Source organism: Puma concolor, chromosome E4 (assembly GCF_028749965.1).
Source record: "Puma concolor isolate L17-30 chromosome E4, mPumCon1.1.hap2, whole genome shotgun sequence".
NCBI classification, from domain to species: domain Eukaryota; kingdom Metazoa; phylum Chordata; class Mammalia; order Carnivora; family Felidae; genus Puma; species Puma concolor.
Genome location: NC_141683.1, coordinates 59,553,487 through 59,573,140, shown reverse-complemented (window position 1 = coordinate 59,573,140; position 19,654 = coordinate 59,553,487). Strand labels below are relative to the sequence as shown.

General features: G+C 51.3%; 1 protein-coding gene across 7 annotated transcripts in view; it reads right to left on the bottom strand.

Moving 5' to 3' along the window:
- The window catches only part of GPR161 (G protein-coupled receptor 161), a 64,582-nt gene extending 45,724 nt beyond the window's left edge, over positions 1-18,858 (bottom strand). For 2 of the 7 annotated variants that reach the window (XM_086694185.1, XM_086694188.1), the window contains exons 1-2: positions 18,653-18,858; positions 16,873-16,997 (exon numbers count right to left, since the gene is read on the bottom strand). In XM_086694185.1, coding sequence (XP_086550311.1) covers positions 16,873-16,888 — 16 coding nt within the window. In that variant the 5' untranslated portion in view covers positions 16,889-16,997; positions 18,653-18,858. The other 5 variants (XM_086694191.1, XM_086694189.1, XM_086694192.1 and 2 more) reach the window with 5 other exon arrangements.
- Between the last annotated feature and the right edge of the window lie 796 nt (positions 18,859-19,654).

Genomic DNA, 19,654 nt, shown 5'->3' with positions numbered 1-19,654 from the left:
CAGCGCGGAGCCTGGAGCCTGCTTTGGATTCTGTGTGTGTGTGTCTCTCTCTCTGGCCCTCCCCTGCTTGTGCGCTCGCGCGCTCTCTCTCTCTCTCAAAAATAAATAATAAAACATTAAAAAATTGATAAAGCCACTGTGGAAAACAGCATGAAGTTTTCTCAAAAAGTTAAATATGGAATTATCATACAATCCAGCAGTCCCGCTTCTGGTGATAAACCTCAAATAATTAAAAGCAAGGTCTCAGGGCGCCTGGGTGGCTCGGTCGGTTAAGCGTCCGACTTCGGCTCAGGTCATGATCTCGCGGTCCCTGAGTTCGAGCCCCGCGTCGGGCTCTGTGCTGACGGCTCAGAGCCTGGAGCCCGTTTCAGATTCTGTGTCTCCTTCTTTCTCTCTCCTCCCCCGCATATGCTCTGTCTCTCTCTTCTCAAAAATAAATAAATGTTAAAAAAAATAATAAAAAAAAGCAAGGTCTCTAAGAGATACTCGTACACCTGTGTTCCTAGCAGCATGATGCACACCAGCTAAAATGTGAAGCAGCCCAAGTCGGCCCTGACTGATGACTTGACAAGCAACCCACATGATGGACTGTTAGCCTCCAGAAGGAGGCTCTGACACAGGCTCCCGCACGGGGGAACCTGGAGGGCCCTATGCTCAGTGAAAGAAGCCAGTCAGTCGCGCAAGGGCAAATACGCATGGTTCCACTTACACCAGGTGCTCGCAGTAGTTGAAATTACAGGCAGAAGGCAGAATGGCGGATGCCAGGAGCCGGGGGAGGGAGGAAGCTGGTGAATGGGGTTAGTTTTACAAGATGAGGAGCGTTCTGGGGACGGGTGGCAGGAACGGGTGCCCAACGTGACTGGCAGTCGATACCGCTGAATCGTGCACTTGAAAATGGCCACGACAGCACGTGCATGGGAGATGTACTTAGCACAATAAAGACACAGAAGAACCTATTTATCGGGGTTGCTTCTCTTGAACTCCTCTCCCCACAGGGTGTGGAGAGTCACGAAGCGAAGGAGGCAGCGGCTATCTTCACCTCGTGATGATGATGGTGACAAGGAGGAGGGCCGTAGGCGGCGTCCAGAGTAGCCTCCAGACAGCAGGGGCCACGTGCTGTGTGGGGCGTGGGCGGGTGACTCCTCACCAGCTCCTCGCCCCGGCGGCCACTTCCGGCGGCCACTTCCGCGGCCAGATGCACTAAAGGCATGCACCCATCGCGCTGCACCCTCCCCAGAGCACACGGTGAAACAAAACTCAGCTTCGTGCTCCTCAGACTCCTCTGCGGCCATTTGGGTTGCACACGTTGGAGACTGTGAGGCACACCGCGTACTAAGCCAACTTGGACTCGGAGCCACGCACTGTCAGCTGAGTTCTTTCAAAGGGCCACTGGCCTCCCTCCCAGGCCGCCGTCGGCAACCCCGAACGCCGCCAGCATCTCCCGGTCAACACGGACGGGGGACGGTCCATCGCAGCCTCCCGGAAAGTTGGCCAACAACCAGGTGAAGCCGCGACGAAGACAACTCACCAGGGGAGAGTCCTAGGTCCCGAGAGAAAAGCGCTTTAGGGAGAGGAAGCAGCAGCAGTTTCACCACAGCTCTGGGCAAAACATTCAGCAGCCTGAAGGTGGAGCACGACCCGACCAGAGAGACGCCCAGCTGTACACAAGGCAGCTGTCTCTCCTCTGCCAGGCCACCGGCCACCCCGGCCTGCACCACAAGATTCCCCGGGGGGGGGAGGGGGGGGGTGGGAAATAAGGGCAGACACGCCAGCTTTTCCAGGGCAGGCTCGGGAAAGCCTCCACAGCACTGGCCCACGGCCACCCTGCCTGGAGCTGGGATCCCAGCAGCTCCGGGAGGCGAAGCTGGGTCACCCCAGGTCAGGACACCCGAGGCTGCTCCTCTTACCTGACGCTGAGGCCAAAGGTGGCTGTGCTGGGCCAAGGGTCTGGTCACGATCCCCTGCTCAGGCAGAGAGGCGCCAATGCCACTCCCGACTCAATACACCCAACTGGCTACTCGACAGCTCCAGTCGGACGTCACGGGCATGGCAAGCCTAGCACGTCCGAAACCGGACTTCAGATCTCTCAGACCTGCCGGTTCCACATTCTTCCTCATCTCCTGTTATGGTTCCCCCATCCTCCCAGGCCCTAAACCTGGGAGTCTCTCCTGACTCCTCACCTTCTCTCGCTTCTCCTATCTGGTTCATGAACAAATCTACGGGCTCTAATTTTGAAATGTTTCTAGAATTCAACTATGTCTGACTATCTCTGCTACCATCACTCCGGCCCAGGCTTTGTTGTATCTTCTCGGGATTACTAAAATAGCTTCCTCGCTGGCCTACCTGCGTCTGCCACTGCCCCCATTCTCAACACAGTCCCCAGATGAGCCTGTTCAAACAGAGGTCAGAACAAATGAACAAGCCACGGCTTTACTCAGAATGCCGAAAAGGATCCCCAGATCACTGAGAACATGCCCCGCAGTTTCCTACGTGATCTGGCTCTCCCTTACTGCTCCAACCTCATAATAAAAATCGCTTTTTACACCCACTCCAACCACACTGGCTTCCTCACTATCTCACAGACACATCAAGCATGCATCTACCTCAGGGCCTTTGTACTTGCTGCTTCCTATGCCCGGAATGCCCTCAGCCCAGAGTTCTTTGCAGGTTGCTCTCCCAGTCTAAGTCTTAACTTAAAATCACCTTTTTGGCATGGCATTCCCACCCCCACACTACCTTCCATACCCCTCTCCCATACTCTGTGGCCCCATTCTCTTCCTTACTTTTTCTCCTTAGTGCACATGTACATACTCGTTAATCTGTTAATGCCTTTCTCTCCCACGAAACCGTATGCTCCACGAGTGCAAGGAATTCTGGCCTACAAATTTCTTCACTGCCACCCAGAACAGTGACTGACAACGAACAGGTACACAACATACGTGATAAATAACTGAATATATGAATGAGCCACGGGACACTGGGCATCCTGGCATAGCAGGCATTTCTGGCTCTGCAGACACAGCAGCCACTATTCATTATCCAGTCAATACCCCCTTTCCCCTCTCAACACAACTCTCACTTGACACGGGGCACTAAACGTGCCCACGGAAACAGACTCCCTGTACAGAGCCTGAGCGGCCATCAGACCCAGTTTCAATCAACAAATGTCTACAACGTGGCCAAAGGCTATCCACTTCCTGGGGGACAGACCCAGCTATGGCTCCCGCCCTTTCTCCTTTCCCCTCCCTCCCGACTGGAACTCAAACCCGATGCTCACAAGTGAGGCAGCCACCTTCTGACCAGGTAGCTGGAAGTCCCAATGCAATCAGTTTGTGGCCCAAACCACATCCCGAACTGCGAGGCCTCCGTGCCCAGGCATGCCAGTCAACCACTTTTTGGTTAAGTCCTTGTAGTACAGTCTCCCCTGCACGCCACGTAGAGCAACGCCAACTTGACACGTAGGTCAAAGGTGAGAAGAGAGACGTAGAGGAAGGCAAACCCTGCTGTGCGTGAATGTTACGGTGCAATCCGATTGCTGGTAAGAACTGGTGCTGTGGGGTCTTCGTCCATCTGTCCGTCTTCTTCTCCCACCTGCCCCGTCCCCTCCCCCTCGACCCCACAGTGATCCTAACTCGTTCGCCCTTTTCCATGATAACTCTATACAGAATCAAAGACTCTAAGCAGTAGGAAGAGAGGGCCTCCACTAAAAAGTTCTCTTCCAAAAGGGCACTAGAAGCTGAGCTCATCCTTGGAAATGCCTCATGTTGGATAGCTGAGTTTTATGAATTGGTGGGGTTTTTTTTCACCTTAAAATAGCAAAACTCTTTATTTTAAACCTTTAAGCAAAGTTATGAAAATCTAGCATACGTTTGTATATTTTAAAACAAAGGATACGAAACATAGTAATTTTCATGACGATGGCTCAAGGCCGTTAAGTACCAAGATAAATGGAATTTTGATTTGGAAAAGACCTTAGAGATCAATTCTAATGCAACTGCCTTCTTCTGAAACCTCCGGGAAGACTGTTACACTCGCCCAGTTACTCAGCAGGTGAATTTCCACCGTGAGCCATCGACGCAGGATCAGAAATACAGTGATTCCCTCCAGTTAGATGAGGTAAGGGTACGTCCTCTTACACCCGATGCGCCTTTAAATTCTCTACTTCCTTCTTACACTTTCTCTGCAACTTTTTTCAACTTTCTGCTTCCTCTTTTCCTACACAAAGTATACTTAACTACAGTTTTCCTCGTCTAGCTTATTAAAAGTCTGCGAATATTCTGCAAGAGCAAATAACATCTCGGGGGAGCGCGTCAGTGCAAAGATCTCCAACTATGGCCTCTGTCGTACATATACGTCATTTCCTCCTGTGCCTTTGGGGACAGGTGATTTTCTACTTCTCAACACTCTACCGTGTAAGTAACATAAGAACTATATGTATATGGCTTCGGTAACTGTAGCATGTTCCAGAAAAACAGGGACCCCTGAAACAGCTCAGAGCCCGGTATCTAATTTTAGTATTTTTTAAGTAGTAAGAGGAAAACTGCTGAATTTAAAAGCTAAGGTTGTTGAGCCCCATTGAATTTTATGCCACCAGAAAGCTGGATATAGCAGTTAAATGTATACTGGACGTCTAACAATTTCCAAAAGGCCACGCCTAGAAAGTAAGAACTTTTTGAAGAGACTAAGGTACATGTGCAGAAGATATCTGCACAGGCCTGTAAAACAAGGCAGAGTGTTACTTGTTCTTGGCTACCTTGATTCTTTAACTTTTATTTCCTCTATAAACTATCCTATCACACATCCTCTAAGTCATGAATTCCCAAACTGCAGGTGGCAGTTAACCGTGGACCAAATAAATAATGTCTCGCACGCACGTGAACTATTATTCTTCAAATGTCTATAGGTGCTATTGTGGTCAATACAATTGAAAGTCGTTTTCACACAGTTATTGATTCAAAGCAACTTTCTGTATTTGAAGCAACACGTGTTCTCCAGCTGAAGTGATATTAAAAGGGGAGGTAGATCGTGGGGCGCCTGGGTGGCTCAGGCGTCTGACTCTTGATTTCAGCTCAGGTCAAGATCTCACAGTTCTTGGGATCGAGCCCTGGGTCAGTGGGATTCTCTCTCCCTCTCTCTCAAAATAATAAACTTTTTTTTTTTTTTTTAGGTGGGGGCAGGGGAGGTGGATCCACGCACCCTGGAAAAGCTTGGAGATCACTACCGTAACCCATTCCAGGCCCCTGACCACCTCACTGCCACTTACGTGAATAACATCTAGCTCAAGGTCCATCCACATCAAGAGCAAAATTCTGAAAAAAAACTTTCTGGAACATTCCACCCTCACAGTGACCCTTCCTACCTCTTACCATGTCAAGTTTTCCTTTTACATGTTCGTTATCCTCTCAGACATGCATGTCTTAGCACGAGTTTTCATTTTAGGTAAGGAGACTTCCTCCTCCAGGAAGCTTATTAATTCTTCTTCAGTTTCCCCTTTGAATTCCCAACAGCACTTTGCATGTGGGAGAAAATATTTTATATGCCCCCTACTCTTTAATATCTACTTCGATCTGATATTCAGTAGAAAAAATCGTTTCTGGAATCCTGACGAAACCTAGGTTTGAATTTCACATGACCTTGTGCATGTCTCCTAACCTCTCTGAACCTGAAATTCTCCATGAGAAAAGAGACAGTAGAATTAACCTACAATGTGATCGTCCAGAGGAATGTATGACCTAGCCACAGCAGCTAGGCAATGGAAAGAAATAAAAGGCATTCAAATTGAAAAGGAAAAAGTAAAACTGTCTCTATTGGCAGATAACATGATACTATATATAGAAAGCTCTTAAGTCTCCACCAAAAAAAATATTTTTTTAAGTTTATTTGTTTATTTTGAGAAAGAGAGAGAAAGCACAAGTCAGGGAAGGGCAGAGAGAGGGAGAGAGAGAGAAGCCCAAGCAGGCTCTGAGCTATCAGCGCAGAGCCTGATGCGGGCCTTGGAATTCACAAACCATGAGATCCTGACCTGAGCCAAAGTCAGATACTTAACTGACTGAGCCACCCAGGCACCCCTCCACCAAAAAACTAGGGGCGCCTGGGTGGCTCAGTCGGTTAAGCATCCGACTTTGGCTCCAGTCATGATCTCGCGGTCCATGGGTTCGAGCCCCGCGTTGGGCTCTGTGCTGACCGCTCAGAGCCTGGAGCCTGTTTCAGATTCTGTCTCCCTCTTTCTCTGACCCTCCCCTGTTCATGCTCTCTCTCTCTGTCTCAAAAATAAATAACTGTTAAAAAAAAAAAACTATTAAAACTAATAAATTCAGTAAATTCGCAGGATACAAATTAACATACAGAAGTCAGGTGCATTTCTATACACTAATAATGAGTTATCAAAAAGGGAAATTTTTTAAAAATCCCATTTAGGGACGCCTGAGTGGCTCAGTCGGTTGAGCGTCCGACTTCGGCTCAGGTCATGATCTCACGGTTTGTGGGTTTGAGCCCCACGTCAGGCTCTGTGCTGACAGCTCAGAGCCTGAAGCCTGCTTTGGATTCTGGGTCTCCCTCTCTCCCTCTGCCCCTCCCCTGCTTGCACTCTCTCTCTCTCTCTCAAAAATAAATAAAACATTTAAAAACAAAATCCCATTTATAATTGCATCAAAAACAATAAAATACCTCAGAATAAATTTAACCAAGGAGCTGAAAGACCTTTTACCCTGAAAACGATAAAACACTGATGAAAGAATAATCTTCAGATGACACAAATAAATGTAGAGATGTACCATGCTCGTGGACTGGAAGAATTAACACTTCCATTGTTAAACACCGTTAAAACGTCCATGCCACCCAAACAATCTAGAGATTCAATGCAATCTCCATCTAAATACTACAGAAAAAGAAAAAAAAAGCAATGTCATCTTTCACAGAACTAAAACAACAAATCCTAAAATTTGTATGGGGCCACAAAATACCCCTAATAGCCAAAGAAATCTTGAGAAAGAAGAAAGCCGAAGGTATCACCCTCCCTGACTTCACACTATACTATAAAGTTGTAGTAATCAAAATAGTATGATACTGGTATGAAAACAGATACAGAGATCAATGGAACAGAATAGCAAACCCAGAAATGGACCCACAGCTGTACGGTCGAGTAATCGTCGACAAAGTAGACAAGAATATCCAGTGGAATCTTCAACAAATGGTGTTGGGGAAACTGGACCGCGACATGCAGAAGAAGGAAACTGGACCACTTGCCTACACCATACACAAAAATGAACTCGAAATGGATTAAGGACATAAATGTAAGAACCGAAACCTAAAACTGAAACGTAAAACTCTTAGAAGGAAACACAGGCAGTAAGTTCTTTCACGCTAGTCTAAGCAGTATCTTTTTTTTTTTTTTTTTAATTTTTTTTTTTTCAACGTTTATTTATTTTTGGGACAGAGAGAGACAGAGCATGAACAGGGGAGGGGCAGAGAGAGAGGGAGACACAGAATCGGAAACAGGCTCCAGGCTCTGAGCCATCAGCCCAGAGCCCGACGCGGGGCTCGAACTCACGGAGAGCGAGATCGTGACCTGGCTGAAGTCGGACGCTTAACCGACTGCGCCACCCAGGCGCCCCTTTTTTTTTTTAATTTTTTTTTTTTTTAATGTTCATCTACTTTTGAGACAATGCGAAAGACAGAGTGCAAGCAGCGGAGGGGCAGACAGAGGGAGACACAGAATCTGAAGCGAGCTCCAGGCTCCGAGCTGTCAGCACAGAGCCCAACGCGGGGCTCGAACTCCCGAACCGTGAGATCATGACCTGAGCCGAAGTTGGACGCTCAACCGACTGAGCCACTCAGGCGCCCCATAATTTATTAACTTTTTAATTTACATCCAAGTTAGTTAGCATATAGTGCAATAATGCTTTCAGGAGTAGAATCCAGTGATTCATCCCCTACATATAATAAGCAGTATCTTCCTAAACCAGTCACCTCAGGCAAGAACAACTAAAGTTAAATACATGGGGCTACATCACACTAAAAAGCTTCTGCACAGGGAAGGAAACCATCAACAAGGCAACCCACAGCAATCCTAGTTGCAAATCATTAAGGGGTTTATATCCAAAATACACAGACACACCTTAACTTCAAAAAACCAAACAGCCTGATTAAAAAACGGGCAAAGGACTCGAGTAGACATTATTCTGCAGATGACATCCGGACGGCGAGAGGCACGTGAAAAGATGCTCAGCGTCACTCAGCATCAGAGCAAATCAAAACCACAAGGAGCGATCACCTCACGCCCGTCAGAACGGTTAGTATCAAGAAGACAAAAACAGGGGCTGGCGAGGAATGTGGAAATAAGGGAAACCTCGCACCCTGGTGGTGGGAATATAAACTGATGTGGCCACTATGGAAAACAGCATGGGGCGGCGGGGGGAAGGGGGTCCTCAAAAAATAAAAATCGCACTACTACATGATCCAGCAATTCCACTTTTGGGCATTTATGTGAAGAAGACGAAAACACCAATTCAAAGAGAACTGCGCACCTTTACGTTGACTGTAGCATTATTTGCAAGAGGCAAGATACAGAAGCGCCCAAGCGGCCACCCACCGATGAATGGGGTAAGGAAGATACAGCACACGCAGAAATAACGGAAGAGTGCTCCGCCATAAAAAAGAATGACATCTGGGGCACCTGGGTGGCTCAGTCGGTTAAGCGTCCGACATCGGCTCAGGTCACGATCTCGCATTCCGTGAGTTCGAGCCCCGCGTCGGGCTCTGTGCTGACAGCTCAGAGCCTGGAGCCTGTTTCGGATTCTGTGTCTCCCTCTCTCTCTGCCCCCCCCCCCCCCCGTTCATGCTCTGTTTCTCTCTGTCTCAAAAATAAATAAACGTTAAAAAAAATTTTTTTTTTAAAAAAAGAATGACATCTTGCCGTTTGAGACATCATGGATGGACCCAGAGGGCATTACACTACATGAAGTAAGTCAGAGAAAGAAAATGTCACAGAACTTCACTTCTACGTGCAATCTAAAAGCAAAACAACACACACTCACGAAGCAGAAACAGACTCAGACGGGAAACCGTGGGCTATCAGGCTGGAGGGGCCGGCGAAACAGGCGAAGGGGATTAAGGGGCATAAACTTCTAGTCATAGAAGAAGTAAGTCACAAGAGATGTAATGTGCAGCATAGGGAATATAGTGAGTAACTGTGTGTGGTGACAGACAGTCACTGGACTTACTGTGGGGGGTCATTTTGTACCAGGAAAAAGCAATGTACGTGGAAACATGCGAAAGCAGGTAGTGGCCTGGCTGTCAGGGAATAAAACTCAAAAAATGTTTAAGCTACTTAAGATACGAAAAGAAGACTCCATTCTTTTCTCTCCCCTTCAAATTTTAAGGACCGCCTAAGACATTTCACTTGACCGCTTAAGTGGATGACACACAGGAGAAAGGACGCACTGCAAATGGAAATGGCTGGGGTTCCACGGGGACAGTGCTCAGGGCTTCAGGACTTGAACCTGACTGCTCCATCACTGCAGGAGGGGGGCTCCCGCCCAGCCAGAGTCGCTTCAGTGACTAGCAATGCGAGTGCCCCAGCTGAGTCGGGGTGGCGGGCCCTCAGCTGAGGTTCCATGCACAGCACCCTACCCTGAAAGAGAAAATCTCATTTTTTAAGGGAGTGTCAGGATGGCTGGGGAAGGTCCAAAAATGCCCACACAGAAGACTCTAGGTAACAATCAAACGCAATCACTACCCCAATATTTTACATCAGTGTTTCTCAAAGGAAGGGCGCTCTGCCTCCCCTCCTACCCCAGGGAGGAGTCTCTGGAAATGCCCAGGGACATTTTTGGGTGTCACATCTCAGGGGACAGCTCTGGCATGTAAGGCCAAGGACACTGCTGAAGACCCCCTGATGCAGAGGACAGCCCCCACAGCAAAGAATTACCCAGCCCAAGACGTTGACAGCACGGAGCCTGAGAAATCCTGTTCCACCACAGTACTTTGGGTTTACTGCATGTACTTGATGAACAGATCAAAGGAAAATAAAACAACTCTCTCCCTAACACACACACACACACACACACACACACACACACACACACGTGTGCATGTGCGCTCCAAGAAGAAGAGATGAAAACTATGCAGGGAATAAGGGTAAGATTGCTTCCATCACAAGAGAAACAATGGTATCATGTTAATTGGTTTTTACTCTCGATTATTTGTTTTATTCGTAATCCTCCCGGAGCCCAGCACACTAGCTAAACTCATACCGCTAAAATTGAGAATGTTATTTCTGAACGTGTAAAAAAAATTTTTTGATGTTTATTTATTTTTGAGGGAGACAGAGCGTGAGCAAGGGAGGGGCAGAGAGAGAGGGAGACACCGAACCTGAAGCAGGATCCGGGCTCCGAGCTGTAGCACAGAGCCCGACGCGGGGCTCGAACTCGGAAACAGCAAGATCGTGACCTGAGCTGAAGTCAGACCCTGAACTGACTGAGCCACCCAGGTGCCCCTATTTTTACATGTTTTAGTAGTATCACTTCTGAATCCTTTTTTTCTGCTGACCGTATCTGAGACACATGCCGTCACAGATAGCGCTGCTGAATAAAGGATGTCGCCTCCCACCCTTAGCACGCTGCTGCTGGTTCCTGGGTACTCCCTGCTTCCCCCTTCCCAGCCCTCACTCAGCCACCCCTAAGAAGGTTTCCTGAATACCTACTCTGTGCCAAGCTGGGACACAGCACTGGGACACAGCACAGAGCAAGGTACCAAAATCTCTCCTCTCCTGGAGCTTTGTGGGGGGTATAGCTTTGTGCGAGCTTCACAGGGAAGGGGACACAAACAGTAAACAAACAGACAATGAATATACAAAATAATTCCAGATGGTGCCAGGTGCCATGAAGAAAGCTACCAGGGGAAAGAAGAAAGAATGGGTGAGTGGGCTGGGAGTGGGTAGTCAGAAAGTCTCTCCAGGTGACATCTGATCAGAACAGAAAACAGTGCAAAGGAATTTCAGGCTAGGGAAGAGCCTGTGCAAAGGCCCTGAGGCGGAATGAGCTTTAAGGCATGCAGATTTCCCAGTAAGGGGCAGACTACTGAGGACTCCGTGGCCGTGGTGAGGACTATGGATGAGAGCCCATGTGTGACGGAGGCCCCTGGAGGGATGTGACCGACCTGTTTTAAAGGGCCACTCTTGCTACAGGGCAAAGAACAGATGTAGGGCGAGCGCAGAGGCAGGGACACCAGTTAGCCCAGGTAACAGGTGAAGGCTTGGACAAGGGTTATGTTAACAAAGCGGTCTGAAATGAGCAGATGCGTTTATCTCCAACCTTTCAGAGCTAGGAGCGGCCACAGGAGCAACCCAGCACAGCCGTGTTATCTTACAGACGATGAAACCAAAGCTCAGTCACATATGTAATTACTGGCAGAGCCCGGATGTCCCGACTGCCCTCACCACACCTCTGCCCTTCCTGGCCGTCCCGGGACTGGGCGGGGAGTACAGGAGACAGGCAGGAATAGGAATCCTCTAGAAGGCAGGCACAGTCAAGTATAACATAAATGATTGTCTTGGGGCGCCTGGGTGGCTCAGTCAGTCAGTTGAGCGTCTGACTTCCGCCTAGGTCATGGAATCTCGCCATTCTGGAGTTCGAGCCCTGCTTGGGCTCTGTGCTGACAGCTCAGAGCCTGCAGCCTGCTTCAGAGTCTGTGTCTCCCTCTCTCTCTCTCCCTCCCCCACTCACACTCTGTCTCTCTCTGTCTCAAAAATAAAAATAAAATATAAAAATAAATGACTGTCTTGCTTTGCACAAGGATGACCTCCTCGCCAAATCCAACGGGTCCTTCCTTGAACTCCCCCAGCACCTGATGCCTTCGACTAAGTCATTTTCCTCTGAGATGCCCCCCTCCCCCCGCCGCCCTCTCCTGCTTCTCCCTCCTTCCATTCCTTTCCAGGCTTACTGACCTGCGGTCGCCCTGCCCGTGTCCCTACTACTGCCCAGGGGCCACTCCTTCTCCGTCTGCAGAGGAAATCAACTGCTTCCTTTGCTCCGGGGGTTGCCCCTGAGTTTCCTCTGCAGAGTCACCCTTTCCAGACCCGGAGTTCATGTGTCTTCATGGACGTGACACATGATTTATGCCTCGCCCATCAGCACATTCCAAACCCCTCTGACCCACTTTATGACTCGGTTTGTGAGACGTACGGGCCCGGTGGTGGGGTAGCTGGGAGACAGACAGCTCCCCTCTCCCGCGGGATTCGCACTGGCATCACCCCCTAGCCATCGTGAGCGGGGAGCCTGAGACCAGAGCAGGTAAGAAAGTGAGTCCTGATGAAATCATTTGAACCTGGAACCCAGGCCTGAAGTCAGATACACCCTGGAGCTTTTTTTTAAGTTTGTTTGTTTGTTTGTTTGTTTGTTTTGAGGGCAGGGGAGGACAGAGACAGAGACAGAACCCGAAGCAGACTCCACGCTCGGCAGGGAGCCCGACATGGGGCTCAGTCCCACAACCCCGGGATCATGACCTGCGCCAAAATCAAGGGCCAGATGCTCGACCAACTGAGCCACCCAGGCGCCCCCACTCTTGAGCTTCTTGGTGATGTGAGCCAATAACTTTCCTTTCTGCTTAAGCCAGTGTGAACTGGATTTTCCACCACTTGTAGAAGGAAGAGTGCCGCCTGAGACCTCCTCTCTCTCTGTACGCGCTCTCTATACCCCCGTAAACAGGGATGACTCCGAAATCTCCATCTATATCGCCCTTCAGAGCTCCAGATTCATATCCACCCGCCTAGTAGGTGTTTCCTCCCATAGTCCCTTCCTGCCACACCCGGGCACCTCAGCTAGAACATGTGCAAAATGGAATTCGTCCTCTCTGCTCCTAGCATTTCTACCATCTCAATATGCTATTCCCCGTGTTTTTCACTACCCTAGAAAAAAACATCACCACCCACCCCAAGCACTCGAGACAGAAACCCAGGGCATCAGAGAGTACTCTTGCTAGGTAGTCCTGATGGGGCTAAGGCCCCGACTGACACGAGCCACGGGACCTGGGGGAGATTCATGAACATTTCTGAGCCTTGGCTCTTCTTTTATACGGGCTTGCTAGGTGTCAGTGAGATGCCGTATGTAAAGCAACGCGTGCTGGTCACTTCCGTTCCCCGTCACGGACACGTAGTGCCTCCCTAAATTCTGACTCACAACTCCATCGGCCACTGTCATTACCCCGGCCCAGGGCCTCGCTATCCTTGCCCTCGATGACTACCGGACATTTCTATCTCATCTCCTTCCCACCCTGCAGTGTTGCTGGACCGGCTGACTCCTAACCAGCCTGGTCACGCCATGCCAGGCTGGGCCACCGGCAGAACCTATCACGGACACGCCCTCCACTGCGGCGCTCCTGAATCGCTCGCTCACGGTTCTCCAAATATACCCACTGCTGTGCCTCGCTCCCTTGATTTTGCACGGAAACGTGTCCGCTGTCAGAATGCCCATCCTCCCTCTTCCCTCGCCTAGTGAAGAGCTCGTCCTTCACGCTCGATGAAAATAATCCCTAGGGGCGCCTGGGTGGCGCAGTCGGTTAAGCGTCCGACTTCAGCCAGGTCACGATCTCGCGGTCCGTGAGTTCGAGCCCCGCGTCGGGCTCTGGGCTGATGGCTCAGAGCCTGGAGCCTGTTTCCGATTCTGTGTCTCCCTCTCTCTCTGCCCCTCCCCCGTTCATGCTCTGTCTCTCTCTGTCCCAAAAATAAAATAAAAAAAAAAACGTTGAAAAGAAAATAATCCCTCTAAAAACGAAAGACAAGAGGGATGCCACATTGGCCAACGAGGCTCACAGGCAAATTCAAACCCTGTCTTCCCTGGTGTCAGTAAGGAGGGAACCTGAAAAAAAGGGAATAGGAAAGACACGATACTTTAAAATAGTGTTAAGTGAGAAAAAAAAAAAAAAAAAAAGCAAAGAGAACAGAGAGGAAAGAGAAAACGTAAGAAGTTAGTCTTGCGATTGGAGAGGACTTCCTAAGCAAAACAAAACACTTGGGGGGCGGGGGAGGGTCACAGAAAAGTGATTCAGACCCAATCATGTAAAAAGTCATCACTTCTGCACAAAGGTACAGTTAAGTAAAGCTAGGGAGGAAAACATAAAGGGCAAAATATCTGATTTATTAACAAGAAAAGAAAGTCCAGGATTTAGAGACAGCCTCAAAAACTGATGCGATCACAAACAATTCAACAGAAAAACTGAAAAGGATTTCATGGGCAGTTTGAAGGAGTGTAAACTGACTAAGCTTTTTTTCAGTGTAAGCTTGGGAAAACCTAAAATGCACAGAACTTTGGTACGGAATGATCTCGAAGACACAGGTTTTGTTCTGCTTTGTTTTCAGCCCATAAGCAGAATAGGGTATATTGTATGCTACCGTACTTTTTTCTTTTAGAGGGAGAAAACAGAAGACACATTTTATTTGCCTACAGATGCATAGGCTAACTCTAGATGAATACACAAAAACTGGCAAAATTCATTATATCCAAAATAGGGAAAGAGAGGGCTGAGATAGGACGGAGATATTACCTTGTATACCCTTTGAATGTCGTGCTTTAGAAATACTACCCATCCCCAAACAAGGAAACCTAAAAGTTAGTAAATAAATTCAATCTCTTGTCTGCAGCATCTCCAGATCCCAATAAACAAAGGGAATTTTGCTTAAATAAACGTTTAAAGTAACATACTTTCGGGGCGCCTGGGTGGCTCAGTCGGTTAAGCGTCCGACTTCAGCCCGGGTCACGATCTGGCGGTCCGGGAGTTCGAGCCCCGCGTCAGGCTCTGGGCTGATGGCTCGGAGCCTGGAGCCTGTTTCCGATTCTGTGTCTCCCTCTCTCTCTGCCCCTCCCCTGTTCATGCTCTGTCTCTCTCTGTCCCAAAAATAAATAAACGTTAAAAAAAAAAAAAACTTAATGGGGCGCCTGGGTGGCGCAGTCGGTTAAGCGTCCAACTTCAGCCAGGTCACGATCTCACGGTCCGTGAGTTCGAGCCCCACGTCAGGCTCTGGGCTGATGGCTCAGAGCCTGGAGCCTGTTTCTGATTCTGTGTCTCCCTCTCTCTCTGCCCCTCCGCCGTTCATGCTCTGTCTCTCTCTGTCCCAAAAATAAATAAACGTTAAAAAAAAAAAAAAAAACCTTAAAAAAAAAAAAAAAGTAACCTACTTTCACCAGCTTCACTTGTAGGAATAGGTTTTATCCAGAAATACTCCCGTGTACACAAGATCTTGGGGGCGCATCCCTGCCCTGCGGCCAGGGGCTTTGGACAGGCCCTTCTCCCGGCCGGCCCCATTTCTCCAGCGCTGCCCGCAGCCCCCTTGTACAACCCCTGGTGAGTGCCTGGGACCCAGCCGGGAGGGGCCGAGCTCCCTCCAGGAAGTGGGGGGGGGGGCTCACGCTGCACTCGGGGCCAGACATGGGTGGAGGGTGCCTGGGTAGCTCAGTTAAGCGTCTGACTCTCGGTACGGCTCAGGCCACGGTCTCACAGTTCATGAGTTCGATCCCTGCCTCGAGCCCGCCTGGGATTCTCTCTCCCTCTCCGTCTCTCCTGCTCTCTGTCTCTCATAATAAATAAACTTCAAAAAATATATAAGTATCAATAAACAATGTATTGCATATTCACCCGGATTTCCAGACTCGGGGGGCATAGACTTAGGCCCTGAAGAAGGTCTAGAAAATAATACGTTTGCGGTGGTTACCTCTGAGGTGAGGAGAGGGAGTGGAGGGAACTTTATTTTCCTATACACGTCCTGTATTTTATTTTCCTATACACATCTATGTTTTAAAAAATCTTTCATAATGACTCATGTTTGTGAAAAAGCTACCACACTCTAGATATGCTTTCTATTTAAAAAAAAATTTTTTTTAACGTTTTTATTTATTTTTGAGACAGAGACAGAGCATGAATGGGGGAGGGGCAGAGAGAGAGGGAGACACAGAATCGGAAGCAGGCTCCAGGCTCTGAGCCATCAGCCCGGAGCCCGACGCAGGGCTCGAACTCACGGACTGCGAGATCGTGACCTGAGCCGAAGTTGGACGCTCAACCGACGGAGCCACCCAGGCGCCCCGATATGCTTTCTATTATTCACCCAGGGACACCGGTTTGTAAGTGGCAGGCTGACTTCAGATTGTGCTCTGGATCCAGGGCTCTCTCACCGGTTACTTGAGTGAAAAACACACACACCCCCGAACGTGCCCCCTTCGTGTCTTACCCCCCATCACAGAGAAAACGCCTTCCTTTAGGCTCCCAGCTTCCCCGAACGCATCTGCCCCGAACGCCTGCTGCGCCCATAACTGGCCACAGAAACAGGTAGCGAGCAAGTTGCAAGCATTCTCTTGGCGAAAGACTAGACTCCAAGGAGACTGACACTGGCTGAACGAATGAGGGGCTGAGTCATTAAGTCAGTCCTCCCTCCAAACTCCAGCCAGCACTGCTGGCTACCTCCAGTTCTGTTGTCGTTTCTTTTTTTGGTTCTCAAAGGAAAACAGCTAGAAGACACCCCCGCCCCCCACTCCAGCCACGCTTCATCACTTCTTAGAATGACAGCAACTTCTTCCTAAGGTCCAACCCAGAGGCTGTCGGCTGGCAGTCTGCAGGCAACGACCAGCCGGCACCTATAATCTGCTTGCCCTGCGTATTTTGAAAAGGGGTTTGAATTCGTTACTAGCTTTAAAAACATGAGATCCTTTTCCGTAACAATTTACAGCTTCCCCCCCCCCCCCCAACGTTCAGGTCAAGCAACAAGGGGCTGGAGCTGTCTCTTCCCAGGGAGGCGTGCCCCCCACCAGCCCACCTGCCTGCCCTCCTCTACAGGCAGGCCTCCTGACTGGCCCAGCACGCAGCAGAGTTTATACTACAGAACCGTACCTCCTTTGGCGGACATGTAGGTCAGTTCCAGTTCAGCCCATTCTGTCTTTCACGGAACCCAAACAAAGCTCAACCCCTCTGACGACACGGTCCTCCTTCGTCTCTGATACTCCCACCATGCAGGGCTGCGACGCAAAGAGAAGGATAGGAGTACATGAGGTCGTGGATTTAGCTCCTAAAATGCCAAGCGGGTCTCTCTTTGAGGGGGTCCCTCATCTCCTCGCCGTGGCGGTGGAGCTTTGGGACAGGGAGAAGTCCTGAGTTCGAGGACCCACCTGGATGACGGCGTCGACATTAAAAGTACCGCCAAGTCAAAAAACCTGAGTTTCATTCTGGCTCCTTATTGCTGGGCCAAGTACTTAGCTCTCTTGAGTCTGTTTCTCCACCTATAAAATGGGCTGATAGCACTTCACAGGGCTGTTAAGTGAATGAAATTTTAAAAAAGTGTATACGATCGTGCTTATAAACAGCTTACGACTACAAAATAAGATAGGTGTGGGACAGAACAAGAGGGAAGCTGTGGGAGAAGTGACAGAAAGGGGTGACACAAATCCCAGTTAAAGAAAGGTGGATGAAGAGCCCGTGGCTGTGTGATCTGAAGTCCCTCCTGCCTCCTCTTTCTGCCTTGAGCTCTGGGAAATGCCTCTCCTCACCTGTCTCATGGCTGCAGTAAGGGAAAGTCACTTTTTCCCCATGCAGTAGCCCCCTGCAGCTCATTTCCAGGGACAGGGAGGGAGGCTGGGCTGAACTGGTCGCTGCCGGGCTGGGGAGGAGGCCCGGTGATGTCCTCCCCAGCCAGGAGCACGCTGAGATAGGCGTGTCTGTCGTTACCATTATCCCCATTGGACACATCAAGGCACTGAGGTCCTTTCCCTCCAAAACCACCCCACCTCCCGACCTCACAGGGAGGAAGACCAAATGACCTTCTCTGGAAAGCACTTCGCAAAAACGGATGAAAGGTGCAACAGCGAACAAAAATAGCCACGGAGATGCGATACAAAGTCATGCCAATGCACGGCCGTGTGGTTACTGGAAAGCAGACCTCTCGGGAGCGCACCAGAGCATCCCAGTTCCCCAACGGACATTCTCATCTCCCACGCCTTTGTAAAGAGGTTGCACGGGGCTAAGGTCTGGCCCAGAAGGCTGGCCAAGTCCCCCCAAAGCTAACCGACTCTCGCTCTGGCAGATGTGGGGGCGGCGGAGGCGCCCATCGCGCCGCGCCAGAGTCGGCCCGGCGACTTCTGAGCGCGCCTCCCGCCCAGGCTCGGGGACACAGCGCCCTGAGCCCGACTGAGAGGGTGGGACTCACCTGGTCCTCACGGATTCCAGGCGGGGGACGAGGCCGCTTAGCCCCCCACGCCTATCCGCGAGGGAGGAGTGAGCCCGCCGCCTGGAGCCCCTCCGGGCCGGGTCCCGGGCACGCACGGATGCCCTCCCCTCCAGGGGGTCGTACCAGGGGGCTGCGGGCGGCGCTGCAGAAAAGGGGCGGGCCGGGAGCAGGGCCAGTCCGAAGCCCCCGGCCGCAGGGCAGGGACGCGCCCCCAAGATCTTCCCACAAAGAGCTCCGGCTCCCCACCCGCTGGCGGAGCGCGGCCGGGAGCACAGCTCCCACCCGCCGTGGGGGGCGCGGAAAAAGGAGAGCGCCGTGGGGGCGACGAGGCGTGGGGGAAGGGGCGCAGAGACCCTCCCCGTCGCGCCCCCGCGCGCGCGTGCCCGCCCGCCCCGCCCGGAACTCAGTCCCGCTCGGGCCCGCCCGCCCCGCGCCCCGCTCCGGGCTCACCGCGCCGCCTCCGCCGCCGCTCAGGGCCCGGCCCGGCCGCCTCCCGCCTCGGCGGCCGCCGCCGCCGCCGCTTCCTTCCTCCCGGCCGCGCTCGCGGACTGGAGGTTTCGGGTTTCAGGCCGCCGAGCCCCGCTTCGCTCCTCCCGCCGCCCCGCCACCAGCACGCGGACCCGGGCGGGCGCAGGCCAAGTAACTTTGCGGCGCTCCCGCCCCTCCTCCGCCGCGCCGCCCCGCCCCCCGCGGCCCCCCGCGCCCGCGTCCGCGCCGCCGCCCCTCCCCAGCCCCGCGCCCCCGGCTCGGCGGCCGCTTCTTCCCGTCCCTTCCCACGGCCGGCCTCGCCCGCCGCTCTTTGTCTCGCCCTCACCCTCTCGGCTCGCGCCGCTTCGTTCCGGTGGCCCCGACGCGGGCCCTCCCTGGCCCCGTCCCTCCGTCCCAGTTTCAGCCGTTGGCACGTCCCCTTTTCCATCTCCCTCTCCATCGCACTCCTACTTTCGGATTCTCCCCCGTGGGTTCCGCACAGCCCCGTTCTCCTCCCCCTCCTCCTCCAGGCTCGCCCTGCGCTCCCGCTGGCCTTCCCCTTCCTGCCCACCTTTCCTTCACCCACCCGACGTCTAGGGACAGCTGCCGGGCGCCAGGCACCGCGCCGAGCCCTGGAAACATCCCAGGGAATCGACCTGGAGGCCGGCCTTTGAGGAACCCGCAGCCCTCGAGAGTGAGAGGGTGGATGTAAACAGATCCCTACTGTGTTGCTCTGCTCGCCCGTGAACCACAAGGCCGAGGAGCAGTCGTTACAACGCGCAGACCAGAGCGCTGCCCATTCAGAGGACAGAGCATTTCCTTTTCGTAATGTTTTTTCCCCCTTCTTCACTCCCCACGTTCTGTACCGTCCCTAGCCTCCTGGCGTTTTCTACGCAGCAGTCTTAATAAGGGGAAGAAAAGTTGAAGCAAACAGGCGAACTGGAGCGAGGAGGAAGGGAGGAAGAAAACAGGGCAGGGAAAGAA